Source organism: Prionailurus bengalensis, chromosome X (genome assembly GCF_016509475.1).
Source record: "Prionailurus bengalensis isolate Pbe53 chromosome X, Fcat_Pben_1.1_paternal_pri, whole genome shotgun sequence".
Classification (NCBI taxonomy): Eukaryota; Metazoa; Chordata; class Mammalia; order Carnivora; family Felidae; genus Prionailurus; species Prionailurus bengalensis.
This window is the reverse complement of record NC_057361.1, coordinates 120,804,164-120,829,727: the sequence shown is the minus strand read 5'-3', so window position 1 is coordinate 120,829,727 and position 25,564 is coordinate 120,804,164. Positions and strand designations below refer to the sequence as shown.

The window sequence follows — 25,564 nt, the reverse complement described above, 5'->3', positions numbered from 1 at the left end:
GCAGACGGCAGACGTGAAGTGTGCAATGCTGCAGGCTGCCGGGAGCACGGCTAACAGCTTCTCACCACGCGTCCCGATTCCCTCAACTCTCCCGACCGTCGCCCCATTCCGAGGGTTACATAAGCATGATGTTCCCTGGATTGTATCCTCCTGCGAGAATACCTGGAGAGGTGTCTAGATTTCTGGCCAAACTCTGACTGATGCTGACCCTCACTAGTCAAAGCGTGGCTCCTGGGCCAGCAGCCCCGGCATCTTCTGGGAGCTTGTTAGAAACTCAGAATCTCAAGCCCCACTCCAGACCTACTGAATTAAAACCTGCATCTTAACAAGATGGCCGGGTGATTGGGAGGTGAATTCAAATTTGGAAAGACTTGCCGTTCGCAACTCTAAAACAACCCCTAGGGTGGTGGCTATTTTGAAAGTGTTACTTCTTGAAGTATCTTTATTTTCCACTGGACTCTGGTACTCTAGAGCTATGATGACCAATGCAGTAGCCACACTAGCCCCGAGTGCCTAATGTGCACTTGAAACGTGGCCAGTCCAAACTGACGCATGCCGTCGGCATCAAATCCACAATGGATTTCAAAGACTTACAGCAAAGAAAGGAATCCAACATATCATGTTAATATTTTTGCTTCTTTAAAAGTAGTTTTTTCAGGGGTGCCTAGGTGGCTCAGTTGGTTAAGCGTCCGACTTCAACTCAGGTCATGATCTCGCAGTTTGTGGGTTCGAGCCCCTCATCAGGCTCTGTGCCGACAGCTTGGAGCCTGGAGCCTGCTTCGGATTCTGTCTCCCTCTCTCTCTGCCCCTCCACGGTGCTCTCTCTCTCTCTCTCTCTCTCTCTCAAAAATAAATAAATGTTAAAAAAAATTTTTCAATAAAACAAACATATTTTCTTCATCTGGCTGATAGATGGATGACTTTTCTTTATAATTATTCAACTCTACATATATATCTTATATATATTTTTTTCTGTATGTATATTTGACAAGAGAAGAAAGGTGAAAATATGATCAGGTATAGGTGCCTGGGTGGCTCAGTCGGTTAAGTGTCTGACTCTTGGTTTCAGCTCAGGTCACGATCTCATGATCTTCGTGAGCTTGAGCATGCCGGGCTCCACACTGACAGCGCGGAGCCTGCTTGGGATTCTTTCTCTCCCTCTCTCTCTGCCCCTCCCTACTCATGCTGTCTCTGTCTCTCTCAAAATAAATAAATAACTAATTTTTTTAAATGCGATCAGGTATGTAAAAATACTTTCAAAGCAAAACCGTTACACACTTGTTACACATTATGATAAAAAATAAATCACGACCGTTTTATAACAAGCAAACATAATAAGTAAGGGGGCCGTGTTATGTGGGCCATTTACTTGAGGCCAATCAATCAAAAGGCACTTACTGAGGACCAATTTTTGAGGCTACCCCTGTAATAATACCTGATTTTTCCATGAGATCGTTCTTACACAGCCATCGGTTCCAAACCTTGTTTACTTTGATGTTAGGTAGTATATGTTTCTAAATAATTCCCAGGAACTGCAACATGATACCCTAATACTCATTTTGGAAGCTATTCTAGCATATGCTGCTTTCAAATTTACTACAAGAAAACTCTGAATGAAAGCTTTATAATTATTGCAGTATCACGTATAGCTTATATTGTCCATGGATAAACTTTGCCTGTTTTCTATAGGTTTTGGCTAGTTTTTTTCTCGTTAGGATTTCACAGTTATTTTTTTTAAACCCTCAAGAGTCAAAAGTCGTTCCGAATTTCATGTTTTCAAGCTGACTTTTAATATATTATCCGTCTGATTGTCTTTGTGTCATCTAAATCAAAATGTAAATCATCATCACCTTGTTCATTTCTTCTGCAACATCTATGGTTGGAACGTACGCTTTCTGTGTTTTCTGTCCTTTCTGGTTGTTTATGAAGCAGAGCAACAACGTCTCCTTTCTTTCTGCATTTTGCACAAACTTCAAACGCACAGCCACGTAGCCTACACATTATGTGATAAGAATACTTCGCCGACTTTTCTAAACACGTACCATACTTTTTAGGCTTTGACAACACTTTGTATTTGCTGTGTTTTGCACACCAGTCCAGAACTTCTTTATGGCATTGACAAATTCCACCATGAAGCTTTGCATTAATTTTCTTGGTCTGAACACTCTTAGCAAATTGTCATTTTTGAAGCTATATGTAATTCTGGGGCAACTGAGGCCTGGGATGAGCCACGTTCCCTTTCTGGGAGCTCATCCTTGAAACCACAATCACCTTGCGTCGGGACAAGAAAGACACAGAGAAGACCAAGGTGCCAAGAACTACCCCACGGAGTCCACGCTTCTGTCCTGATGTATTATTTTATAGTTGTGATATATCAAGTGGTGATCTGTTGGCTATATTGAGTTAAATAATAAGTTTTAGAAAGTCAGTATCTCCTGTTGCTTTTTATCTCTCTTAACGTAGCGACTAGAAAATTGAAAATTACATATGTGGCTCACATTCTATTTCTTTTTTTTCCCTAGCTTTATTGAGATATGGCTGGCATATAACATTATGTAAGTTTAAGGCATACACTGAGATGACTGATAGACATATATCGTGAAATGTTTTCCACAATAAGATTAGTGAACACATCTTCACCTCAAATGATTACAATCTTACTGTTGCTATGGTAAGGATATTATTACAGCTCTACTCTCATAGAAACTTTAGACACCCCAAACCATCTTGTAACTGAAAGTTGTACCCTTTGACCAAGATCTCCCCATTTTCCCTACCCCTCAGCCCCTGGCAACCACCTCTACTCTCTTTGAGTTCAATGTTTTTAGATTCCACATATAAATTAGAACATACATTATTTGTCTTTCTCTGCCTGACTTCTTTCACTTAGCGTAATGCCCCCAAGGTCCATGTGGCAAATGGCAGGATTTCCTTCTTTTTATGGCTAAATAATATTCCACTGTGTGTATGTGCGTGTACATACACATTTAGGTATATCTACGTGTATGTATGTGTGTGTGTGTGTGTGTGTGTGTGTGTGTGTGTGTATCTTATTTTCTTTTCATTCATCTGTCTATGGACACTTGGGTTGTTTCTGTATCTTGGCTATTGTGATTAATGCCGCAATAAACTTGGAAGAGCCCCTATCTCTTGGAGATCCTGGTCTCATTTCTTTTGGAAATACACCTAGAAGTGGGATTGCTCAATCGTATGGTAGTTCTGTTTTTAAGTTTTTGAGGAAACTCCACCCTGTTTTCAATAGATGTTCTACCATTTTCCACTCCCACCAACAACGTGCAAGGCTTCTCTTTTCCCCACTTCCTCGCTACTACTTATTATCTTTTGTCTTTTGGATGCTAACCATTCTAACAGGTGACATCTCATTGTGGTTATCACTTGCATTTGCCCGGTGATTAGTGATGTTGAGCATCATTTCGTGTACTCGTGGCCGTTTGCATGTCTTCTTTGGAGAAATATCTTTTCGATTCCTTTTGTTCATTTAAGTTTATGTTTTTATTTAAGTAATCTCTACACCCAATGTAGAACTCGAACTCACGACACTGAGATCAAGAGTTGCATGCTCTTCCGACTAAGCCAGCCAGGCTCCCACCTCTGGCTCATTTTTAGTCAGCTTCCATTTCACTATTGAGTTGTATGCATTCCTGATACACTTTGGATATTAACCCCTTATCAAAAATATGGTTTACAAATGTTTTCTCCCATTCCATAAGTTGCCTTTACATTTTGTTGGTATTTTTTTTCCTTTTGCTGTACAGAAGCTTTGTAGTTTGCTGTGGTCCCACTTGTTGATTTTTGCTTTTGTTGTTTGTGCTTTTGGTGTCAAATCCAAAACTCATTGTCGAGACAAATGTCAAGAAGCTTTCTCCCCAATGCTTTCTTGTAGGAGTTTTATAGTTCAGGTCTTATGTGGGAGTCCTTTATCCATTTCTAGTCAATGTGAGTGGCGTAAGATAGGGACCCAATTTCATTCTTTTCCACCACGTTATGTTTCTATTAGACGCTGCTGTCCTAGAGACCTGGGTAGGGACTTAGTCATAGCTGAATCCCCAGCACCGTGCGCTCCAGCACTCAGTACTAAATTGCTAAATGGAGATGAAAACTCCCAAGCTCTCCAGTCAAAGCGGATTTCTCTTATTTTCCTGAATCCTCACATAACTTAATATGTTCACTTCCTTATGCCTGATTACACGCAATTTAGAACTTCCTTGGCATAAATTCATGTTATTAATTATGTCATATGTATAAGTGCTGTTGCTACCATTGCACATCCTGTTATTCCTGTTATGCCTAGCACAATGCTACGTACACAGTAGGACCAGATTTAAGTTCCTGTGAAACTGGTGGTGTTTCTAATCCTCTGCCTGTGGTGAACTTTGCTACCACCATAATAAATCTCAGTCTATATATGACATGTGAGGCTGACTTACTCGAAGACTATCTTTGACAGAAATGTGGCCCCATGATATTAAATTACCCCATTGAGGGGCGACTGGGTGGCTCAGTTGGTTAAGTGTCTGACTCTGGATTTTGGCTCAGGTCATGATCCTAGGATCATGGGACCGAGCCCCACATCGGGCTCCACACCGAGCATGGAACCTGGTTAAGACTCTCTCTCCTTCTCTCTCTCTCTCTCTCTCTCCCCCTATCCTTCTGCTCCTCATGCATGCTCTCTCTCTCACAAGATGAATTAGCCCATCAAGATATTAATGCATTCAACAAATGTTTGACATCTACTGTGTTCCAGGATTAAGCCCTCATTTACAACCACTAACCCAATTACATTCTTTTTCATGTCTGTTAAAAAACAATGAATAAAAACATGATAATCCTGAACTCTCATGCTTTTTGTTTTTTAGAACCACATACAGTTTTTATTTCCTAAAATGTGCATGTTTCTTTTTTTTAAGTTTATTTATTTATTTTGTGAGAGAGAGAAAGAGAGAGAGAGAGAATGAGTGGGAGAGGGGCAGAGAGAGAGGGGGACAGAGGATCCGAAGTGGGCTCTGTGCTGACAGCAGAGAGCCCGATGCGGGGCTTGAACTCCCCAACCGTGAGATAATGACCTGAGCCAAAGCTGAACGCTTAATCGACTGAGCCACCCAGGAGCCCCAAAATGTGCGTGTTTCTATATTCCTTCTATTCAGAGTTACTTTTTACAAATATATTCATTTTATCTCGTTGTCTTGATTCCCAGTAACATAGATTGGCTCAAAGGAGAAAAGAAGAAATGGGTTGAAGAGCCTTTCTTAAGAGCAAGTCAGAGCTTGGTGGAGGGGATTTAAATGGACTCCATGATCAATAATTTGTCTCAAAGTTTCTCCATTTCTCACTTTCCCCTTAAAAAATGAAAGACCTACAGTTTGATCTCCACCTTTGACATACCGTAATTTAAACATCAAGGAGAGATTTTAGTAATGGGTTTCACACTTTTGAGGGGGAAAAAAGGTTCCCCATAGCTTTGTTGGCAACAGATCAAAGCACTGAATCAAAATAACCTAGATAAACTGCCTATGGAGTTTACCCGTAAGGTCCAGGGTCTTTGCTCAAAATAAGACTTTACTTAGGTCAACGTATTTCTTTAGAGAGATAATAACCTGATTCGTCGGTTAAGTTGACCAACAAAAAGCCCATATGTAGATTTTTTAAACTTCCCCCAAAGCCCAACATGGCTGAGGTCCTATCTGTTCATCCACAGTCTTCATAGCAAATGCTCTGTGGGGAAAACTTTCTCTGTTCTCTTGTATATCATGCTCAACTGTCATGTGGTGACTCCCTCAAAGCTTTCATCTACTGTCTGGCTTCAGGGTAGAGACACATATATTTCTGTCCGTTGAGGGTGGCCAACTTGGGACTTGAGAAATCTTTCAATTCTGATTTATTCTTTCTCTATACAACACACACAAAGATGGATGTATACATATTTAATATGTGTATGTAATTCCTAATATGGGTTGGATCTCTGAGAGGCCAGCTTTTTTTTAAGGTTTTTCTTTTTTTAATGAATTAATGAATTTTTTATTTTTTTAGAGAGTGCAAGCAGGGGATGGGGGCAGGGGAGAGAGAGAGAGACAGAGAGAGAGACAGAGAGATACAGAGAGAGGGGGAGAGAGAATCCCAAGTAAGCTCCATGCTTAGGGTGGAGCCCAACACAGGACTCGATCCCACAGTTGTGAGATCACTACCTGAGCCGAAATCAGGAATCGGATGCTCAACCGACGAAGCCATCCAGACACCCCAAGAGGCCAGCTGAAGACCTACATGACCCTGCATGATCTGCCTTGGAACTCCTTGCTTCTAGAACTTCAGTTCTTAGCTCTCTTTACTTCCAGGTCATTGCTTCTGGCTACCCTTCAAACATGTCCAACATAGTCATGCTTGTGGTCTTTGCACTTGCTCTCCCTTCTGCTTGGCATGGATACGTGGTCCTCCCTATGTCCATAGGATCCCATCCCTCACTTACTGTAGGTCTCTGGTTGGCTGTCACCTGATTAGTGAGGCTTTCCCCAAATGGCCCCTAGAAAACAGCAACACTGTGCAAACACTCCCTACCCACTTCCCCATTTTGTTATTTTTTCCAAAGTGCTTAATATTATTTACATGTTCATTTATTACATTTCCCCCCAGGATGCTATAAGGTGCATGAGGACAAACATTTTTTTCACTGTTGTATCTCAAAAACCTAGAATATAGAAGGCACCCAACGATTTTTGCAGAATTACTGAATTTATAAGTGAACAGATACTATTTAAAGACTTGATTAAACACCTGGGATTAACATTGAAAAAAAATAATGAGACTGAACTCCAGGCCCTGGATTAAAATTTCAAAAAACATTTTTTTCCTGGGGCACCTGGGTGGCTCAGTTGGTTAAGCATTGGACTTCAGCTCAGGTCATGATCTCACGGTTGATGGGTTTGACCCCCGGGTCGAGCTCTGTGCTAACAACACAGAGCCTGGAGCCTGCTTCGGATTCTGTGTCTCCCCCTCTCTTTCTCTGCCCCTCCCCACTCGTACTCTGTCTCTCTCTCTCTCTCTCAAAGATACATAAACATTAAAAAATAAAAACAAAAATAATTTTTTTTCCTGACTTCTTCTTCTTCTGCCCCTTCTGCTGTGGACTCAGACTATTTCCTCATACAAAAAAAAGAAAGATTTTTAATGACTCAGCCGTGGTCACAATAGCAAGACGGATGTATCTGGGAGGTGTCAAACACCAGGCCAAGCTTAGAGGCACGTTACCTGGAAATTTCCTCATGGAATCAATAGGAACCCAATGAAGAGCCAGAAATCAAGACAGAAGTCACAGGCTGAAAGAAAGAAACTGGTGTCACAAGCCAGAGGGCGGAAGAGGAGATACAAGAAATCATTTGGCAAACGGAACAGTGAAGTGAACGACACAGGTGCTAGGTGCTGGATGAACTAAGCCAGATGGCCCAGGTCCTCTGAATCGAGCAGCCAGAGGAGAAATAACGGGCAACGTATCAAGAGCACATCAGTAGGCTAGGACTGGATTACAGAAAGCCAGAATAGACGGGGCATCGTAGGCAGAAGCAGACCCCAAACGGAAGCAGAGTTTGACATCTGAGCCTCGTGTGGGGGAATGCTTTAATAAGTAGAGACCTTGCACATGGAGAGACAAAACTCAGATTTGCGGTTATCTAATGTAAGTGGACAGGTCTGCACAACCAAGCACGTATCACAAGACTCCTGCTCCCAGGTGAGAAGCTATCTGTCCTCTGGCTAAGCCCGAAGCTCCCATCTGCTGTGCCCAGGCAGACAAGGCCTGCTCCCCACGAGGTGACAAATGCTCTTGACAGAGAAAATGCAAACTACAGACGAAAACTCCCACATCTTTCCAACACCGTTTCCTAACCTGGCATCCTCATTGTGTGCATAACCACATATCCTCCCTTCCCTCCAATTACAAAAGAAGCAGCACCCGCGCTTTTATCAGAAATCAATCCTGGGGTGCCTGGGTGGCTCCGTCGCTCAGGTGTCCGACTTCGGCCCAGGTCACGATCTCACGGTTTGTGGGTTCGAGCCCCGCGTCGGGCTCTGTGCTGATGGCTCGGAGCCTGGAGCCTGCTTCGGATTCTCTGTCTCCCCCTCTCCCTGCCCCTCTCCCGCTCACATTCTGTCTCTCTGTCTCTCTCAAAAATGAATAAACATTTAAAAAAATTTTTTTAAACAGAAATCAATCCTCGTGCACATCTTGTTTCTCCTCTGCAAGGACTTTCACTTTATCCTTTCCACGATCGGCAGAATTCTAAGATGGCCCCCAAGATTCCTGCCTCGCGGGTGCAAGTGCCCTGTACAATCCCCATCCCTTGAATGTAAGCGAGACCTGTTAATATGGCAAGTGGTGCTAGGACAGCTACATTCCGGAAGACTCTTTGATCACCTTACATTACGGAAGACTCCCTTGCAGCAGACTGGAGAGAAGTTCTGTCGCCTTTGAAGAAGTTGGCTGCCATGTTGTGTAAAGGCCACCGGGCTAAGATCTGAGAATGGCCTCTGGTGACTGAGAGCTAACCCCGGCAAACAGCCAGTAAGAAAACAGACACAGCAGTCCTACAACTTCTAGGAACCAAATTCTGCCAAGAGTCTGAAGGAGCCTGGAAGCAGATGAGATCACAGCCTCCTCAGACAAGGAGCAGAGGATGGACCCAGCCCGGATTCCTGACGCTTTGGAATTGGACGGTGGGAAGAGTCTGGAAGAAGGTTGAAAAGCATGACGGAGAAAACCAAAATCACCTTCAATAGCCTGTGAGGAGAAATCTGGACCCCAGGGGCTGCTGCTGGCGAGGGCTCAGAAGGAAGTAAGGAAGACGTAACTGGAAGCTGGTGGAGAGGAGCCGTGGTTACGGAGCGACAGAAAGTTTAGCTAAATTGTGACCAATAGTCGTGTCGAAAGCAGAACTTGTACGTGATAAGCTTGGATGTTTAGCTAAGGAGATTTTTACCTCACATTTTCCTCCCTACATACTTCACGGGTTTCTGCCCCCCTCGCTCCATCAAAACGGCTTTCACTGAGGATATCAGCGGCCTTCATGTTTTAGGCTACCCATTTTATTTATTTATTTTGAGAGAGAGAGAACCCCAAGCAGGCTCCGGGATGCCAGAGCAGAGCCCGACAAGGGGCTCCATCCCGCGAACCAACCTGAGCCGAAATGACAAGTAGGATGCTCACCCAACTGAGCCACCCAGGTGCCCCCTGTCCTTTTCTGTTTCTATGCCATCACACTCTTCTGGTTAACACCCTACCTCACCGACCACTGCTCTTTTTTTTTTTTTTTTTTAATTACTCCATTACTGTGCCAATGTTCTGTGATTTTGCCCTAGGCCCTTTTCTCCAACTAAACTCTCCAGGTGATTCTTCCATTTTCATAACTTTAAAGCCACACCTTGCAACTGAATTCCATCCTCTAACTATCTTCTTGATAGCTCCATCTGGATGTCTCATAAACGTCCCTAAGTAAACGTCCAAAAGAGAATTTGTAATCTCCCTCAAAGTTGCTCCTAATCCAATCAACAGCGCCTCTACTCGCTGGCCAAGCCAGTGACCTTCGCATCGTCCTTGATGGTTCTGTCTCCTACAGTCCCCACCTCCAATCACCTGCCAGCTACTGTAGACTATCCCACAGAGCACATCTCAAGTCTTGCCATCTGTACTACGACTATCCTTCCATTTTCACGCATGTTCTCCCTCCATTCTCCAGAATGGGTCTTCTCACATCTAAATCGGAGGTCACCCCGTGGCTCAGAACATTTGGAAGGCTCCCAATCGCACCTAGGAAAACACCGCAAGGCCTCTGAGACCCTGGTACGGTGTGGCTCCTAACTGCCACTGTGCACTCACTGTGCCGGTCCTCTCTTTGCTCTCCCACGGCAGCCACGCTAGAGTTCCCTTGCTTCGTGGAATGTGTGAAGTTCCTGCTTCTGGGCTATCCACTCTGTGAGACGCCATCTTCCACACCCCTCTTCACCTGCCTCTCTCCTAATCACGTTGTGGAGCTCAGCCAAAATGTCACCGCCCCAGAAAGGCCTTCACCAGATTCCACCTGCCTGTTATCACTTGAGATGGTTCCAAATATATTTTATCAGTAGCACCTTTTCGTGGTTTATTAATTTAGCTGGGGGGAGACTTGATTAATGTCTATCTCCACCACTAGGCCATAAACCAGGGAAGGCTGGGCCTGCCTCTGTCTCACTCATCACCATATCTCTGGTGTCTTACAGTACCCAATACATAATAGGTGCTCAGGAAATGTGTATTTTTTTAATGTTTATTTTTTTGAAAGAGAGATAGAGCATGAGCAGCAGAGAAGCAGAGAGAGAGGGAGACACAGAATCTGAAGCAGGCTCTGGGCTCTGAGCTGTCAGCACAGAGCCCGAAGCAGGGCTCGAACCCTCGAACTGAGAGATCATGACCTGAGCCAGTCAGATGCCTCACTGACTGAGCCACCCAGGCACCCCAGTAAATGTGTATTAAATGAGGCATTGGTAGCGATGTCCAGAAAAGCAAACGGCCAGACCCTGTGAGCAGTTCTAATAATCCTCACAAATCCTGTGGAAGATTTTCTACCCTTCCAGTCCCTAAACCCTAGATGAGTTGTTAGTCACTGTTACTTAATTAAAACAGGTCTTGTCCTCATGAAAAATGACACATAAGCGGGGCACCTGGCTGGCTCAGTCAGTGGAGCATATGCAGCCCTTGATCTCAGGGTTGTGAATTCAAGCCACGCATTGGGTGTAAAGATTACTTAAAAATAAAATCTTTCTGGGGCGCCTGGGTGGCTCAGTCGGTGAAGCGTCCAGCTTTGGCTCAGGTCACGATCTCGCGGTCAGTGAGTTCAAGCCCCGTATCGGGCTCTGGGCTGACGGCTCGGAGCCCAGAGCCTGCTTCGGATCCTGTGTCTCCCTCTCTCTCTGCCCCTAACCCACTCACGCTCCGTCTCTGTCTCTCAAAAATGAACAGCGTTAAAAAAGATTTTTTTAATAAAAAATAAATAAAATAAAATCCTTTTTCTTTTTTTAAGTGACATATATGTGCATTCTTGGGCAGCTCTTTAAGTTGCCCATGAAGCCAGAATATGGGCAGCCCTCTTCTGGCAACCTAAATCTTAACATTTTTACCACCATGCGTTTCCCAGAACACATTCAGCATGCATTAATGGTAGGCAGACATATCCACCCTGAGTTGTCCCAATATATCATGTATCTATGCCTAGGTCTGCAGGAAAGGGCCAATAACATAGTTGAACTCTACAAGAGTTTTAGTTACAATTCCCACTCACTTAGCCCCTTCTTCTACAGGAACGTACCTAAGTGTGTGTGCATGTGTGTATGTTTAGAAACGAATATTCCTTTACGATATGTATGTATCTCCCATCATCATCCAGCCCCCTTTCCACTGATGTTGTAGACTGCAAGAATAAGAAGAGAAAGGGAATCTCTCCTCTGAGCCCAGGATGACATTGTCGCTAGCTCAGCCTTAAGAGCTGTACACGCCGGTAAAACCCGGATACACAGATCTATAAAACGGGAAGAATAAATGTAACTGTATCTCTTGTATTGCGTGACCCCGATAATTCTGTTAGTGATGCGGCCGTCACAGTTTGATTAGTATTAAGTAAACAACTTGAAATAAAAGGCAAAGGCGTGTTTTCTAACGATTGCACCAAGGTGAGGTGGCAACCTTTTGTACAATGACAATAACAATAGCGCTATAGCGAATCTGGCTTTTTTTTTTTTCCCTGATGCCACAAGCCCTCGCAGCCAGGCTCTGGAAGGCTATTCGAATAGGTAATTAAGTGCAATCTGTGCACTGACTGGCACGCAAGGTGAGGAGAGAAGGAGCCATACCTGCCAGCGATGTCCTCAGTTGCTGTGACAACAAGATCTGACAGACTGGATGAAACAAGCACAGAGTCCCCGGGCCCCGGCTGCCCACGGTCACAGTCCCAGGTATCTGTGAATGACCCTGGCTCACTTCGTGCTGGGAAACGTCCACCGCAGTTGCCGGGCAAACCGCTGCCCCTTTGGACATCGGTAACGTCCTCGTCGCCCCTAAATCAGTGCCAGAAAGTTCCCCGCCCTCTGCCACTCGGCCCGAAGCCTCCCAGATGCTGGCGATCTTGTTCCGTGCCCAGCGTCGTCCTGTTCTCTCACTGGAATATAATCTGCCGGAAGGAAGCCACGAGAATATGCCTATGATCCACACCTAGAAGATACGGAAAATAAGGATTGTGTGCAGTTGTAGGGTGCTAGATGATTTGGTCCCTTTTTACAACGCGTGTTCCATGATGTCATGACGCTGCTTTCCTAAGAAAATAAATACCAGGGGATTTCTCGGTTGGCCCCTATGATGGCAGAGAAAATGCTGTATGTCCATCAGCCCCGAGAAACGCCATTGGAAACGCCCTGTCCGGTCACCCTGTTAGCGCTGTGACCCAGCACATCACAGCCCGCCAAGGGCCTCTAAGAGCTCCGTGCGTGACCATCGCGTGAGCGCTCAGTTTCCTGGGCTGCGGTGGCAGAGAAAGGAAAACAAAACCGGAGCGGGTTGCTGAGGGAGGCCAGGGCTTTACGTCAGCCACCGGCCCCTCCGCTCACACTTCTTCCAAGAATGTTTTCTTGGTAGCACCTCAAAATCATACACGTCGACCTCTCCCCCGCCCATCAAAGCCTTGCCACGTACGCTCAGGGTTCCAGTCATCGCAAGGGGACATTAGGTAGTAGCGGGCTGAATACAGAAGTTGATCCCTTGTGCGAGCTCCATAGTGCTGTAAGTCGAGCCAAACCCCTTTCAGTAGTGACCACTGAGTGTCCCTAGAAGAGACGGGTTTGTCCATACGACCTATATGTTTCATAGCACAGCCTGACACAGCCACTGAGCACACCTGTGCTGAAGGGTAAACTCGCCCGAGAACTTCAGCACCCTTTGTCACCAGGTGATCCGAGAAACGTTCCTGTCCTTCATCCTCCTCTGCTTTAGAGCATCTCTAAACGATGACGCAAGGGGCCAGAGGCTATCAATAGGCCGGAGAGGGCGTCGAGAACTTTTCCGACGCCCCTCCCGCTAGGCCCGAGCTGTCGTTTCTACTTCCGCAGCTAGTGGGGTTTGCTGAGCCGACTTGAACTTCTCCGAGCCCCACTTCCCTTAAGCAGGAAAGGCTTGTTGTGATGATTAGAAATGATGTATGCAAACTAGCTAATTACAGACCTGGCTTTCAGTAGGCAATCAATAAATTGTGACTATTTTTATTTTGCTCCTAAGCTAGAATTCCTACTGGGGTGGTACACGCTATGAAAAAGTGGCATAGTCTAGACAAGAGACAAATACCCAACCTTGATTCAAGCCACAACCAGACTCTCGAACGAGGAGCAGACCATCAGAAAATGTTCACAAACGTGTTCTAAGGTGCACGTGGCACCAGTGACCGGAGGAGGTAGGGCTTCTTCAGGGCCTGGTGGAGGGTAAGGCAAGTGACGCGAGATCATGACCTGAGCCAAAGTCAGACGCTTAACCGACTGAGCCACCCAGGCACCCGGAGAGTGGGTACTTCTTTAAACGGTGTGGCCCAAACACTTTGCCTGCTTCAGCCTTAGTCCAACCCCTGCCCCACCTTCGACCCCGTTTCAGAGCGGGTAGGGGAGAGTGTGCTATGCTGTACGGACTGGCATGGGGGGGAGGTAGACCAGACGAGAGAACGCTCTGGCCTGGGTTGTCAGTACTCTGCCTCACAAGAAAAAAAAAAAAAAAAGGAGCATGGAGACAATCAGGGAAGAGAAAGGGTGCAAGTCAAGTGGGCTTAGCAGCGTGCCCATGTAAAAAGACGTCAGGGGAGCCCGGGCCAAGGGAGATGGTCTAAGACCTGTACTCTATCCGTTGCCTCTAGCAGAAAAAGCATGAAAGCAATACCCCAAAAGAGGTGAATAATATAAAGGTATATGGCTCACAGGTCTCCTGAGATGAATCTATGAGTTTCACTTTACATTTTATAAAAAACTTGGAAATTCATCGTCTTATCTGTTCATGACAACTCAGACCGGCAGCATCCTACGTACTATTATTTTACAGACGAAGCCGGGGCAGAGAGGGGGCTGACACCTCACTAATGCGACTTTTTAGGAGGGATCACGGTGGAGCGGCGAGGGTTTGTCCTGGAGAAGCTTACTTTTGAGTCAGACGTTCCTTGGGATCCCGGATCCGCAACTATTAGCTCTGTGGCCTCAGGTGGCTGATTGCCCCCTTCCTGTTTCCTTTTCCATAACATCTCGGATGCACAGTACCGAGCTGGCTTGGCTGCAGTGAGCACTGAATCGGTACAAACTGCCCAGAACCACATCGAGTACACAGCAAGTCCTCAGCAAACACTCTTCTCCTTTTCCTCCTTGGACTCGGTATCGTACTGATTCCCTGTCTCCCTGCTGATTTGGTCATGAGCCCTTTTCTAGACGACTTGCCCTCCGAATGCAACGGTCAGCTTCTCCAGCCCAAAGACGAATGACAAAAAGAGTCCTCTGTTCGTGAAACCAATCTTTCCACACAGCTAAATGAGAGGGGGGCCCCGGGAGCAGAGCCGCGATGAAGACGAAGCAGACCGTCACGTTCATTGGAAATAAATCAATGCATGAATCAGAGCAATGCAGCTCAGGACCAGGGTGGGAAGCATTTTTAGAACTGTCACTTTAAAATTATGTTCCCTCCTGCCTTGCGGCTCTCTCAGTGGGCAGGTTTTAAAATAGAAACAAGTAACTTTAATTAGGCTCTAATTAGCCCCATAAGTTTGGTGAGCTAGGATAGTTTATTTTAGAAAAAAAATTATAATAACAGACGGAGGATTTTCCAGGCGCCACAACTTTAATTACAATCGCAAACACCTCCAGCGCGCTTACTGGGCCAATTAAATCAGCAGGGCGAAGGCAAAGCTAATGTGCTCTACGCCAGACCCAAGCTATGATGATGGTCTCCACTTGAGTTTGTTTCCAAAGTAATTTGAAAAGCAGATAACTTACAATGCTTACTTAAACAGAAGCAGGGGGTCTTTAAACCGTTGTTAATGCACGATTAACTGGGACCTCGGAGACGGGGGCTCTCCAGATCAATGCTGCTCAAGTGCAGGTGCACGGGCATGCTCCTCTCGTCTTGTTTGCTTCAGCCCACCCACCCCACCCCACCCCACCCTGTGATGGAGCTGCTGGGGCCTTCTTTCTCCCACTGACCCTTGAGCCCTGGTAGGAAATCCAATAATTGACCGGTCCCCAGACAGAAGGAGACCAGAGAGAAACACGGCTCTAGATGCCTTCTGGCACCTTCTGATGCATCTGGGAGCCAGCCCGCAGTGGATTTCCTCCAAACTCAGGGCCATGAGGCCCAGGCCAAGGAAAAACAGTACCTCTTCCGGTTCCAGTTACGTAGCTAGAAAGGGAAAGAAGGTGAAAGAGGCCGTGCGTTTTCCTGACCAGGTTTGGGAGAACGACGAGGGTCGACGTCCGTGTCCAAACTGGCAATTTGACTCCTACCAGGGGTTGAAATGAGAGGTTTACGCAGATGGGAAAGCGCTTTAGATACGTCCTCAGAAAATGCACCTTCCATAGCATGTGGGAGAAATACATTTGTGGCCAATGAATAGTCAGGTGGTCCCCATCCACATGCATAGATCTAGTGGATGTCCTACAAGTATGGGCCTTGGATGCGACGTCAGGAGAGCCTTCCAGTGCCTTCCTTTCACCTCTGCAGAGTTATACTGAAAAAGAGCCACTCCGGCAAGTTACTGATATCATCTGAAATGACCATTTTGACGGGAATAACATAGCAATCAATATGTGGGTGGCCCTGTACACACTGGCCACTGAACCCGGGAACGTGTACAATGTCGGGGAGACACCACACGGTGAATGACTCCTTCTATTTTGTTTTTAGTTTTTTCTTGTTTTCCATGGCCTCGCTCATGGATCCGAACCCGGTGCTCCCTGTGATTCACTTATTCATCTAACAAAGAGTTACTTCGGCCCCACCCGGGCGTCTGGCACAGGGCTAGCTTCTGAAGGAACGAAAAGGGATAAGGAAAGGCTCCTCCCCTCGAGAGGCAGGCTACCTGGCCAGAGCGGGATGCAAGGCCTTGGTATCAGGGAAGGAAAAAGAACGGCGGGGGGCACTCGCCAAAGGTCAAAGCTCTGGAAATCGGCGCCCCGGTTTAACGAAGAACCAACACCCTGCTCTTTGAAACCATCGGGTCTATCAGGTTCCATGTGAGATCGACGAAATAAAACCACCCTTGGATAAACAGGGGGGAAAAACAAAAAAGTAACCTGCTCTACCCTTCGAGTCACCAAAGGAAAGAGCCCCAAGGAGCGTAACCTCACCACTGACTGTCACCACTGCGTCTCAGGCCTCCCCTGACTGCGGGAAGAATGACAGCCTCAAAATGGTCTTTCTCTGGTTCCAGGCAACCTCTCATTCCTTCCAAATAATTACAGGAATCCTCGGGAAAAGTCTTACTCTCTTGCGCATACTTGGACTACTGAGAGGCCCCCCAGGTTTTCTTTTCGGTTCTCTGGCTCAGGTAACTTCTGCGTCTGGCCTCTGACCACACCAGAAGTGGCCGTGACATTAGTGCACAAACTTGATATGAATAATCTGAGCAAGAAAAGCATACCGGCAACATTTAAATAAGCGCGTATCGTGTGCCAGGCACCGTGCTGAGTGATGTGCACTTGACTCTGAGTCTGGAGCTTATCGAATCCTCACGACAACCCTCTGAAATGGACACTATTGTTTTCTCCTCTCTCCATGTGAAGAAACTGAGGGTCGGAGAAATAATCTCGCCCAGAATAGGAAGCGGTGGAGCCAAGATCCTAACTCAGAGAATCTAAATCTAGAGCGAGCATTCTGCTGTCAGCAGGTGCTGCTCCTGGCGCACAGACTCCTGAGGACTGACGGTCACCGCTGCTGACGTCGGCGCCGGGAGCCCCGGTGCCCAGCGTTACGGACTGAAGGCGATGACGTCACGACTGCTACCGTTGCCATCACCGTCCGGGCCATCAACATCTGCAGTGAAACACCACCGCTGTCGTCACCGTCACTGAGCCAGGTGAAGCCCTTCTGATAGCTTCATCCTCCCAGAAGAATTAGCCACGAAGTCACAGCAGGAGGACAATGGGAACGACGCACACCACACTGCTCTTGAAATCACTGTCCTCTGGGGCAACTGACCTATTGTCTCTGAATGGACGACCTCGTCTCAAATCTTCCTTCTCCCAACAGTTCTTTCCCAGGGAGCTTCTCGACCCCCACCCCCCAACAGAAAGGCTCCCTAGTGGACCCGCATGACCCTACTCTAGACGGTACAGATGCTCAGGGGACGGGGGAGCGGTGGGATTGGAATGCCGTCAGCACTCGGACAGAGACGTTCGAATCTTAGGATCACGTGGAGTTCAGGTTCAAGTCAGAAAAACCCTTCTACCCGACATCATGTGGTGATTTTGCTGACGGAAATCTGGAAGACCGTACCTCCACCGATGCGGTTTCAAAAGTCCTACCTACGAAAAGGTGCAACTGGATGTGTTTATCATAAAGATCATCTATATTTGAGGTGCTTGGGAGCCACGGCATCTACTTCATGTCGTTTTCTGTGCTTTGACTCCAGAGTTATGCTAAAAGTTAAAAGATAAATTGACAGCACTCACCCTATTATTCGGAAGTCAGTGTTATAAGGTATTGAACCAAACCACATGCCATGATGACATAGTCTTCTTAGCAATTCCTACGTCTTGACCATTGTCACACTCAAAAAAAAAAATCACATAGATTTTCCTTTCTTTTTTTTTAAATGTTTATTTATTTATTTTGAGGAGGGGCACAGACAGAAAGGGAGAGACGGAATCCCAAGCAGGCTCCGCACTGTCAGCCTGGAGCCCAACGCAGGGCTCGATCTCACAAACGCTGAGACCATGACCTGAGCCAAGCGATCAAGAGCCAGATGCCTAACGGAGCGTCTGACAAGAGTCAGCCACTTAACTGGGTGACTTAGCCACAGTTTAACTCGTTTCATAATGGTACAACGCCTGTCATTTTATTTTTTATTTCTGTTGTTTCTGGACTTTATGATGTCCTTTCCTTTTTTCTTGTTGGGAAAGTAAATTACATATAGTACCTTCTTTACCACGTCCCCAGTGCCTTGCAATTTCTTGCTCATTCCTTCTATTCTCCGAAATGTATTCATCTCTTTTTTCTTGAAACTCACTAACCACCTGAACTGGTTGCTTCATGCTTGGAACATAGCTTCTTCTACAACATTTTTTAACCTAGAGGTTGAAATTATCTTTCTATTTGTATTCTGGGTTTTTCTTTTCTTGTTTGCCTTAATCACATCCTCTTATTCTTTCTTTATCTCCCTCTCTAAGGAATCCTTATTTTCCCTAAAATCCTTCTTCCCAAATTCCCCTGAGCCTATGTGCACTGACTGCCCTAAAGATACACCGCAGAGTCTAAATCCCGGGACTTCTATTCACTCCTCTCAAGAGTTAGAATCACTTTTTTGTTCTGGATCCGTCATCTTCCTTGGTTTACTCCCCTGGTTTGATGGCTTAACTCCCTAAACCTGCCCAGGAAAGAGAGCAGGAGAAGTGAATTTCCCGAGTCCTCGCATATCTGAAAAGTGTCTATATTCGGATTTCACGCTATACTAAAACCTTGGCTGGTGTGACAAAAACCATTAGTAGTCTCTTCTCCCGTAGTAATAAAATACTGAGCTGGCCACATGGCTGCCTCCCACGTAAGCCAGTATGGACAATGAATGTGAGAAGTATCATATGGCAGCTTCCGGCAATCATCCACGAGAGGCAGTTCACATGAACCATTGGTTCTCTTCTTTGTCAACCTTTCTTTCAGACTGCTGCTGCCCGGGACATGAACGCTATCGTCATGTACCATGGAGTCAAGGTCGTGCAAAGTAGAGCAACACAATTGGAAAAGCCTAGGCCTCTGAATGTCCTAGCAGCTTTGGGATGCTCACCAGGACTTTTACACAAGACAGAAAGAAACTGAAGTTTCTCAAGCAGCTGCTATGTTGGGGTTTCTGACAAAGCTACCCCTAATCCTGGGCAAAACAGGTTGGGTGTAGAAACATATGATGAAATCATTTTCTCTGAGAACACAGAAAGCATTCTTCCATTGATTTCTACCATCCAGTGCTGCTGATTTATAAAAACCAGTTCTCCTTCATATACGACCTGTTTTTCATTCTCTGAGAGCTCCGAGGACCTTATCCTCTGACTTTCTGAACTTCACAGTGGGTCTTTATTCACTCTTCCTGATTTGCAGTCATTAGGCCCTTTCAATGAGAAGATTCACCTTTGAGGCTCGGTTGGTTGAGCGTCCGACTTCAGCTCAGGTCACGATCTCATGGTTCATGGGTTTGAGCCACGCGTCAGACTCGCTGCTGTCCCCATCTCTCTCTGGGCCTCCCCGACTCATGCTCGCTCTCGCTCTCTCTCTCTCCCTCTCAAAAATAAACATTTTAAATAAATAGATGGATAAGATAGATAAAAGATTTATCTCTTCGTTCAACTCTAAGATTCCTGTTTTATTTCTAACTCTATTCCTTCCTTTTTATTCTGTCCATTCTCTGTTTCTAAAGGATCCTTTTTTTCTACTAGTCAGATGCAAGACCTCCTGATTTGAGACTCAGTTTCATATTTCTTTCAAAATTTAATCTTTTAAATTTTTCCTGTGTCCGGTCCTTGTACTGAATGGTAAATATGGCGACCACGTTTTCATTTCTAAGAGCTTTCTTGCTCCCTCGTTGTACATAGCATCCTGTTCTTGCGTACCGATGCAATTTCTTCTTGAGTCACTCTGTAGTAGTTTTCCATCAACATGTAGTAATACCCCAAACCTTGTGGTCAGGAACAATGAACTCTGATTATCTCATAGTTTTTGTGAGCCAGGCACCCAGGAGCCACTCAGCTGGGTAGTTCTGGCTTGGGGTCTCTCACAAGGATGCAAGCTCACACACAGGACTATTAGCAGGATTCAGAAGATCTGCTCCCAAGCTCATCCACGTGACTGCTGACAAGCCTCCAGTTTCTTCCCACATGGACCTCTTTCACAGTATGGACGCTGTCTTTCTTCTTCCTGGGGTTGCCTTCCCAACATGGCAGTCGGCTTCCTCCGGAGGAGGGGGTGTCAGTCTGGAGGGTACGGAGGGAGGAATAGAACCCAAAAGGGAAGCCCCGGGCTCTCGTAATTTTTAACCTAATGTTGGAAGGGGCGTGCCATCACTTCTGCCATACTCTGCTTGCTCACTAGAAAGGATTCACTAAGTTTAGGTCGCATTCAAGGGGAGAGAATATAAAAAGAAATGTGGACATACCTTTACGACCACCACATTCTTCTTTCATCTAGCTCTTTCTTGGTCCTGCTGCACTTTCCGCAAATACCTAGAAATTCAGATTTCGTTCGTTTAAATGGTAATATGAGGGGCGCCTGGGTGGCGCAGTCGGTTAAGCGTCCGACTTCAGCCAGGTCACGATCTCGCGGTCCGTGAGTTCGAGCCCCGCGTCGGGCTCTGGGCTGATGGCTCAGAGCCTGGAGCCTGTTTCCGATTCTGTGTCTCCCTCTCTCTCTGCCCCTCCCCCGTTCATGCTCTGTCTCTCTGTCCCAAAAATAAAAATAAAAACGTTGAAAAAAAAATTAAAAAAAATTAAAAATAAAAAATAAATGGTAATATGAGAACACGCGAAGGTTGACTCAGTTTGCATGTGGAAGGATTTGGGACTGGCAGAGTTTTAAGGTGAATAGTCAGGGCACTGGTTGGTCCCTAATCCCAAAATGACAAGGTCATTGTGCTGAGATACACTCCCCAAAATACCTGCCTTAGTTCTTCTGATACCAATAGTTCAAATATTTTAGGAAAGTCTCTGTTCAAATTGGTGCTTGGAACTAAATTCCCAGCCACCAACTTTACGGGAAGGGAAGGGGGGTGAAGAGGTTGACTCATCTGTGCACAGATTTCCAGCTAATCCTCATCTTGTCAGTCCCTCTGAGGCACCTGCCTATTTCCAGGTCTGGCCTCGTAGGGATGACAGTGCCAGGATTTTGCAAGGAGCCCATTTTCTCCCTTTTCCCAGGAGGTAAACTGCTCTGGAGCAGAGAGTCCTGAAAGTATTACTAACTAGCTTTGTAATCTCAGCAAGGAATTTTCCTATGCTTGTCTCATTTACAAAATCAGAGGGATGGGGGCACCTGGACGGCTCAGTCGGTTGAGCCTCTGACTTCGGCTCACGTCATGATCTCCTAGTTTGTGGATTTGAGCCCCACGTCGGGCTCTGTGCTGACAGCTCAGAGCCTGGAGCCTGCTTCGGATTCTGTGTCTCCCTCTCTCTCTGCCCCTCCTCCGCCCATGCTCTGTCACTCTCTCTCTCTCTCTCTCTCAAAGATAAGTAAACATTACAAAAATCAATTAAAAATTAATTTAATTTAATTAAAAAATCAGAGGAATGAACTAATTGAACTTTAAGTTTCTGTACAATAATAGCAATGAAATTCAGCCAGGATTGGACACTTTTCTGGCAGCTATGCTTCATATATTTTGAAATATAAAAAAATCTAGTGCATGGTGAAAAATAAATAAAATGAACTCAAGCTGAGAATATATAAGAAAGGTAAGAACAAGCTTCCAAAAATGGATGGGTCTGTATTTTTTTTTTCAGATTCTGCAAGAAACTTTCCTATTCTTGCTGGTAGACCTCTGTGTGAGAACCACTGAAACAAATGAAGAGTGTTTTCCCCAAAGAAACACAGTTTTTTGAGCATTTCAGTTATTTAGAAGGAGACTATGAAGCTGAGGGATGCCATCATTTTCTTTTAAGGGTATAACTTGGGCTTCTGGGCTTTACAAGATTCTGGGGAAAGGAGTTCTGGTTAACCTACACTGGTGATATTAAACACACCATTTTCTGATCATTTATACTTTGGATATACTCCTAGCAGAGCCCAACGTGGGGCTCAAACTCACAAACAGTGAGACCGTGACCTGAGCTGAAATCAAGAGTCAGACGCTTAACTGACTGAGCCACCCAGGAGCCCCACACATTAATCATATTTTAAAGCAATATCAGTATGATGATTTTGGTTAATGAATCTGAGAGTAAGAGAGATCTCAGGACCTACTCATTGGTACAAACCAAGTTCAAGACTTGGGAAACGCATGGCTGTTTATGGGCAAACATTTATATCAGCCCCAGCAGTTATATTGTCCTGAATTCTGCACAGAGCCCCTTTAAGGATTATTCAGGACAAAAGAAGTCAGACAAAAACCAGACCAATTCTTGGGGCACAGACCTTTGTGTTCTCCTCCACCAGAAATGTATCAGAAAACCTGACTTGCAAAGGGCTTCAGAAGCCGTATGTTACAATTACCTTGATCACAAAGTAGATGCTCATTCTTCAATATCATTGCTTTAATAAATCCAGTCAATGAAGGTTCAGCTGTTTCTGAACACACTCTAATTGCTGGCAGATTATGACCTTTATGTAGATGAAACTTGCTCCCTTCTAACTTCCACCCAAAACTGGTTCCCCTTTTGCCCTTTGGCAACATAGCGTTAGTCTAGACTTTTTCCCACGCAACACTTCTGAAAGCACTACCATATTCCCTGTGAAACTTTTCTTCTCTGGATTAAATAATCCCCATCCTTTCATCTAGTCTTATAAATCTTTGCTACCACCCTCCTCTAACTGCTCTTGCTTACCCATAAGCTCCTTCGGAAGGGCAGATACTAAGTCAGCACTGGTTTTGTCCAGATCTTACTTTGGGGATCAAAGGAAAGGCAGTACATAGTCCTTATTAGGCAATAATATGGCATATATGGGAGCTTTAGAAGCCATCTGTATTTCTGGTAGTAATATAAAGGATGTATCACTCCTTCCTTTCTTCCTAAAACATTTTACTGAGGGCCTACCCTGTGCAATAGGGATATAAGGATGAACAAAACCAGCATCAGAGCTGAAATCGATAGCCTCAAGTTCTCAATGTGGCAAAGAACACGACAGATTGGCAAGTAGAAGGAGCCCAGAACTCTCAAACTGTCTCCAAATTTTTATATTTTAGTAGTTAAGTACAGGCAGATTTTTGGAAGTTTGTTTTGTTTTATTTTTATTGAGGCACAGAGATCCAGGCATTAGAAGCCCAGACTGTGGTACAACAGAAGGAAACCTTAACTGAGAGTCAAATGACCTGGGTCTAGGTCCAGGCCCCGCCATCAACTGACTGTGTGATCTCCGACATATTACTTTACCTGTATGGACATCAGCTTTCCCACGTACACATGTGAAAAAGAAGCCAACTTCATTACTTGTTTGAAGATAAGGACCCAGACCACATGAACTTTAGAAGTCCAGTCCAACTTTAAGACAGAAGTTTCTTGGGGTGCCCGGGTGGCTCAGTCAGTTGACCACCCAACTCCCGGTTCCTGCTCAGGTCATGATCGCACAATTTGTGGGGTTGAGCCCCCAGTTGGCCTCTGTGCTCATGCGCGGAGCCTACTTAGGATTCTCTCTCTCTCTCTCTCTCTCTCTCTCTCTCTCTCTCTCTCTCGATACAGGTTTCTTTTCTGTATCTTTTCTGCTCTGCCAACTGAAGCAGAGGCAGACTAGGTGACTATATTGATTCAGAAAGCACCTTCCCTAGAGAATATCCTCCCTCCCTTGCCTAAACGTCCTCTGAGAGGGACCCTTGTGGCTTTCAAGGACGTATTGGAGAGGCAGGTATAGAGAAGGATAAGAGGCTTCGGCAAGAGGGAGAGGAAGAAAGTAAGCTCCTGGCTGTTTAAAGTGTGCCGGAGGCTTAGACTATAGAAAAGAAGGAAAGAGGATTTCAAGCAGGCCTTGCAGAGTAACCGGCCTGCCTTATTAGGCGAATAAAGAAAGCAAGCATTTACAACTAAAGCCCTCTACTGGGGGGACACAAACATCAGCGCAAAGCTCACTGGGTTGGCGACAATTCCAATGGCAGATATAGCAAAATTCGGAGAGAGAAAAGTTCAACAAAACAAGCATAAAGGTAATACAGTAGTGCCCTCCCCCACCCCCCCTGCCCAACACACACAAATCAGGAATTCCTGGGTAATATGTCCTTCCCTCTTCATGTAACTTGACCCTTAAGACCCAGCTTAAATTCACCTTCCATTCTGTGGTTTGTGCTGGGCAGCCCACACAGAATCTTCCACATTGCCTCTGTTGTCACTCAAGCTCCGCCATGGCCCTGGTCACCGTGTCTTGCAGTCATCTGCACATATGTCCGTTTTCCCCATTTGCTTGTGACTTTCTAAGGAAATGCTTCATTTCAGAATCCCCTGGATCTTGAACTGTGTAGGACCTAAAGTAGGTTGTCAGTGAATGACTTTTAATTTGACCTCAGGGAAGGGTCAAATACCAGTTCTAACAATCTCTAAGAACTTTCCTTTAAGGGAAATTTGGATACGACTACAGGAGGAAGTTAATGACATTAACCGTAGCCAGGTTGAGTTTCATAGAACACCAGGAAGTTTGCGACCCTACTAGAGGGAGTTCTAGGCTGACACTTATCTCTGTCCTTGCTCTGTTCACCAGGGGTTTCACGTGAACCTCTGGAGGGTAACAGATTGACCCTCAAAGGGTGGAAATGTCGGAATCATCCCGGCACTGAACTGAGTGAAAGCATTTCACTCAGAAGTTTACACTGAGTACAGGGACGTCTCTACTTTACCACTGGAGCGCCCACTCACTTCCTCCCTTGTCTAAGAGGTTCAAGACACCTAGGAAAAGCCCAGGAATTAGGAGGCAAGGAAAATTCAACCAGACACAGGATACATGCTTTTTGGTCGCAAAATGCTCTCTCCGCACAGCGCCTACCTTCCTAAGCACGACAACAACACACACACATGTACCCCTGTAACCGCTACAGAGCGTTCTGATGGTTTCATGAGGCCACGCAAAAACTGAAGATAGGAGCTCTTTCGTAATACTTTTCTAGTATCCTCCACGATGCCCACAGACCACTTCGGAGGCCATCTAGTTCATGCATTTTTTAGTGTGGTCCCAAATATGGTCATACTAAATTCACAGGTGCCAGGAATTCTCTGAAACTCTCTGCTCTCTTTTGTCCCTACCCCCCACCCCCCACATCCTGGGGAGGTCAGAGGGGAGGACGGAACTAGAGACTAGATTTAATTCAATCCAATAAACTCATACCTATCCATGATCTGGACGATCCCTTTAGGTAGTTGTCTCTCTGGCCAAATCTTGGGTTGAAAGCCCATTGCCGTGCTATGGACCCAACCCCAAATGGAATTTCAAGTGAGCAATGACTTTTAAGTTCCAGCAGGTATTAGCACTTCCCCAGAAGTCAAGCGACAATAAGGCAGTAAAATCTGTAGAGATAGACCTCTTTCAAAATATTTCAAAAATATGTTATATTTTTGTTATATTTCCATTCACTCATTCGCATGTACTAAGCACCTGTTGCATGACCCACCCCTCCCAGATTCAGACGAC

General features: G+C 45.6%; 1 protein-coding gene across 1 annotated transcript; it reads right to left on the bottom strand.

The window, feature by feature from the left end:
* Positions 1 to 1,788: 1,788 nt before the first annotated feature.
* LOC122477168 (uncharacterized protein C9orf85 homolog) lies at positions 1,789 to 2,253 on the bottom strand. The gene is given in 1 exon segment (XM_043570031.1): positions 1,789 to 2,253. A coding segment is annotated over 1 exon segment (465 nt).
* Between the last annotated feature and the right edge of the window lie 23,311 nt (positions 2,254 to 25,564).